At 55.6% G+C, this 4,510-nt stretch overlaps 1 protein-coding gene across 1 annotated transcript; it reads right to left on the bottom strand.

The window, feature by feature from the left end:
* Nucleotides 1-88: 88 nt before the first annotated feature.
* GUITHDRAFT_149373 (hypothetical protein) lies at nucleotides 89-726 on the bottom strand (the record flags this gene model as incomplete). Its single annotated transcript, XM_005818255.1, has 4 exons — nucleotides 89-152; nucleotides 313-447; nucleotides 495-543; nucleotides 591-726. Coding segments are annotated over 4 exons (384 nt in total), but the record flags the coding sequence as incomplete, so codon positions are not given.
* Between the last annotated feature and the right edge of the window lie 3,784 nt (nucleotides 727-4,510).

Raw genomic sequence — 4,510 nt, 5'->3', positions numbered from 1 at the left:
CCTCTCCTCCTCTCGTCTGGCCTTGCACCCGTCTTCCTTCTCCCTCTCCCTCCCCTCCTTCCTCTCCTCCTCTCGTCTGGCCTTGCACCTCGTTCCAAGTGGGACCCCAGAACGACACGAGCTGCCCGTGGGAATCGAATATGAAGTGAGACCTGGCAAGAGGCGCAGAGATCAGAAGCACGCATCCCCAGCACCTCGATGCAGCCAGCATGCCAGCATAAAGAAGAATGCAACATATTCTCCACAAAATCCTCTCCTCCACACTCCTCTCCTCCACACTCCTCTCCCCCATCTCCTCCTCGGTGCACTCACTGGGACCAAGAGGCTGCAGCGACAATGGCGTCGGAGAGGCCGAGGGCCGTCAGCGCGAAGCTCCCTTGTTGCAAGGTGAGCCCGTATCCTTGTCTGCGGTAGAAGAACGAAGGATCCTTCTCGAACACCTTGACCCTGCATGCAGTCAGCACCACCCGCTCTTTCTTCGAGCCTCCACTTACTTGAACCCGCGCCGTGTCAGGGCCAGCGCCGCGGCAAGGCCGCCGATCCCTAGGAAAAGAGTTGGACTGCATCGCGGCATGTGAGATTTTCCTCACCTCCTCCAACAACAGCAATAGTGAGCCGCTCCTTTAGCCTGTCCTCGAACATCTTGTCGTTCATGTCCTCCTCTGGATCTCGCGCACGCATCGACTTCTTCCTGCTCAGCCCTCTGCTGGCCTCGACCTCTGTCATGTTTTCCGGTGCGCTTGCAAATGCTCGTTTGTGTTTCTTGCAAGTACTCCTCCTCAGCAGACTAAATGAAAGGCGGGAGACAACGCTCGACTTCAACCGGGGCACAAAACACATCAAGCGTCGTTGCGCAATCAGTCATGCTCAACGTCCAAGCCTTGATTGAATGGCCTGCAAACGTTTCAGCAACGTGTCATTCTCGGTCTGAAAGAGCATCACTGATCAATACGAGGTCTGCTGTGATGATAAGCTAATCTCTATCCCAACTCCTCGTTCGCCATTTAGATTCTCATCCTCTTTCTGCTTCTTCAATCTGCCCTCCCCTCTCACTTCTCAAACTTCTTCCCTAGTTGCATACCTCTCCTCCCCGTCCTCCTTCCCTCTCTCTCCCTCTCTCTCTCCCTCTCTCTCCCCCCTCCTCCACTTCCCTCCTCCTCCACTTCCATTCCCCTCAATTTTTTCGCCATCCTTGAGCTATGGCTCCTACTTTACCCCCACCCCACTCCCTTCTCCTCCACCCACCTACAGCCATAACTCATTTATTACCCCTACCCCCTAATTTTTATGACCTACCCCCATAGTAGTTTCAACTTTAACAAATCAATCTTGGACCCCACCCTTTTGTCCCTGATTCCCCATGGCATATTTCTTACCCCCTATTTATACCACATATACCCCTACATCAGGAGGGTACTCTTGACCCGTCGACACACCCCACCCTGATATTGAACCCCAATGACTACCCCAAGAGCCTGATCACCCTATAGTTTTACTACCCTACCCCCATGATATCATTTCCTCCGACCCCCGTCTACCTTCCGATTACTACTGACTTCCCGACCACCCTCCCCCTCCATTCCCCGTTTCAGTACCGGTCCATTTTATACCCACCCTTCAATCTCCAGGTGCTTATGGACACGTATAGTCATTCTCGTCCGACCTCACGTACCCTACCCCACGCATACCCATACCCATTGGAAAATGTACCCATGGCAAAAATTGATGACCCCTTACAAAAGTTCAAGTACGGGTACTGTATCAAAAATATTGGTACTAATTGCAGTACCCACCCTATAAATTTCACTCACACCCACCCATGAAATAGTGATGACCTTTTTTGTACCCGTCCATCTACACTATCACCCCACTGTAACGAAATCAGTGGAAATTTTCTTTCCACCCACCCTCTGATTCCCGGGGGGTCCGTACCACCCCTACCCGGTCTGTTTTGGTGTGACCACCCCCTGCCACCCCTCATTTCCGACATGCGTCCCTTGCGTTGAAGCGCATAGAAACTTCCAATTCTTATACACGGAAAACATAATTTGATATAATTATGTATAATTATGGAGTTTAATGCGCCTATTTATAAAGGTTTATGAGGGCTTTATAACACTCTCGTATCTGCTCGCTATCAAGCAGGCCCGGCGCTGCCAGCTTTAAAGGCGCTGCCGTGACCACGAGCGTGACCGTCTCCCCTGCATGGAGTCACCCGCCGCCGGGGTGACTCCCAGTACTACCGGGGCCGGGCCGCAGGCCTGGGGCCCGGGCCCGGGCCCGGGCCCGGGCCCCAGGCCGGTCAGCCTCCGGGATCCGGCCTGAGGCTCCCCACAGACTGATCATGAGTCGGACGATTGCATCGCCTTCACTCAGAATGATGCAAGTTAAGAGTCGATCATATTGCCACCGGACCGTGATCGGACTGACAGCCGCTGAGCCCCAGCCCCAGCACCCGGTGACCAGCCCCAGCCCCAGCCCCAGCCCCAGCCCCAGCCCTGAGCCCCAGCACCAGCACCAGCACCAGCACCAGCACCAGCACCAGCACCAGCACCAGCACCAGCACCAGCACCACAGCACCAGCACCAGCAGGCCCCGAGGGCTGGGAGCCGGTTGACCGTACAGCCTGAGCTCAGTAGCCCAGACGGCAGTTGCCTGAGGATTTTGAGTCCGGAGCAGCCTGAAGCAGCGGCCAGTAGGCAAGAGCCTGAGGAGAAGGAGCAGGACTGCAGGAGCAGGAGCAGGAGCAGGAGCAGGAGCAGGAGCAGGAGCAGGAGCAGAAGCAGGAGCAGGAGCAGAAGCAGTCAGATGTCATTCCAGTCAGTTTTCTTCACACGTTTAAAGTTACACGAACAAGACTGTTAGCAGCCAACAAGAATGTTACAACCCTCAACTCTCCAATGCTCTGCTACCCGGCATGACTACTCCTTCCCCGACTGATCGGAGGAGGAGGAGAAGGAGGAGGAGGAGGAGGAAGAGGAGGAGCCTTGGGGGTCCGCGGGAGGATCGTGGTGGGGGAGGCGAGGAGGAAGGGAGAACATCCCTTCCGTCTCCCAGCTCGGCTGAAGGAACCTCCTTGCTCTTGATCGGGGAGGTTCTCCTGATGAAGATGCTGGACTGTCCATCTGCCCGGCTCTGCGTGACAAGTGTAAGAGAGGACGAGGACGAGGACGACGAGAAGGAGGGAGACGAGGACGAGGACAAGGACGAGGACGAGGACGAGGACGAGGACGAGGAGGAAGACGAGGACGAGGACGAGGTCGAGGACGACGAGGAAGAGAGTACAGACCTTCTCTTGTGCTCTCCTCCTGTCGGTTGCTCGAAGGCGAAGAGATGTCTCGTCCTCGGAGTCATGGCGCCTCGTCCTGGCGTGAGAGCAGAAGGGCTTGAGAGAACCTGAAGGAGGTGAGACAAGGAGGAAGGGAGGAGGGAGGAGGGAGGAGAGAGGAGAGAGGAGAGAGGAGGGAGGAGAGAGGAGAGAGGACAGAAGAGGATGGAGGAGAAGGACGAGGACGAGGACGAGGACGAGGACGAGGATGAGAAGGAGGGGAGGAGGGGGGGTGGGGAGCCAAGGAAGGAGAGGCACTTACATCCATCGTGCGAGCATGAGGAGGGCTCATGGGACTCGCAGGAGGTGTCCGGAGGAAGTTGAGGGCAGCGGGAGAGGAGAGGGAGGAGGAACCAGAAGTCCTGACGGGGGAGCGAGGAGGAGCCGAGTGGTGAAGGCCGGCGTCCATGAAGGAGCGAGCAGGGGAGAGGGGAGGGCGGGAGAGGCTGGGAGATCTCTGTGGGGGCCCTGATGAATGTGTGCGGAGAGGATGGAGGGGGGCACGGAGAGCGTCAGAGTGAACGAAGTCCTTGCAGATGCGGATGAATTTCTTGTTGTAGAAGGAGATCAGGTTGACTGCCTGTGAGGAGGTCAGAAAAGGAGGAAAGAGGAGGAGGAGGAGGAGGAGGAGGGGAGCAGCAGCAGAGGCATCATCATCATCATTATCATCATCATATCATCATCATATCATCATCATCATCATCATCATCACATCATCACATCATCACATCATCACATCATCACATCATCATCATCAGCATCATCATCATCATCATCATCATCATCATCATCATCATCATCATCATCATCATCGTCGTCGTCGTCGTCGTCATCATCATCATCTTCAGCAGCAGCAGCAGCAGCAGCAGCAGCAGCAGCGCGAGAAGGAGGAGGATGGGGAGGAGGAGTGACCTGATCGTCGGTCTGTCCCATCCTGACCCTCCAGTACATCTGCTCTCCTAGCTTGAAGAACTTCTCATGCTTTCTCATGATGCTCCAGAAGGAACCCGATGGCCGTGAGCCTTCCTCTATCCGACAGGCGGCGAAGATGGTGCAGATGATCATCTGATGGAGATGTTAGAGCATGAGGATGCGCATGAGGAGGAGGATGAGGAGGAGGAGCAGGAGGACGAGGAGAGGATGAGAGTAGCATCATCCCATGATGAGATGGTGCATCACCTT

The sequence above is a fragment of the Guillardia theta genome (genome assembly GCF_000315625.1).
Source record: "Guillardia theta CCMP2712 unplaced genomic scaffold GUITHscaffold_339, whole genome shotgun sequence".
Lineage (NCBI taxonomy): Eukaryota > Cryptophyceae > Pyrenomonadales > Geminigeraceae > Guillardia > Guillardia theta.
This window is presented reverse-complemented; position numbering and strand designations above follow the sequence as displayed.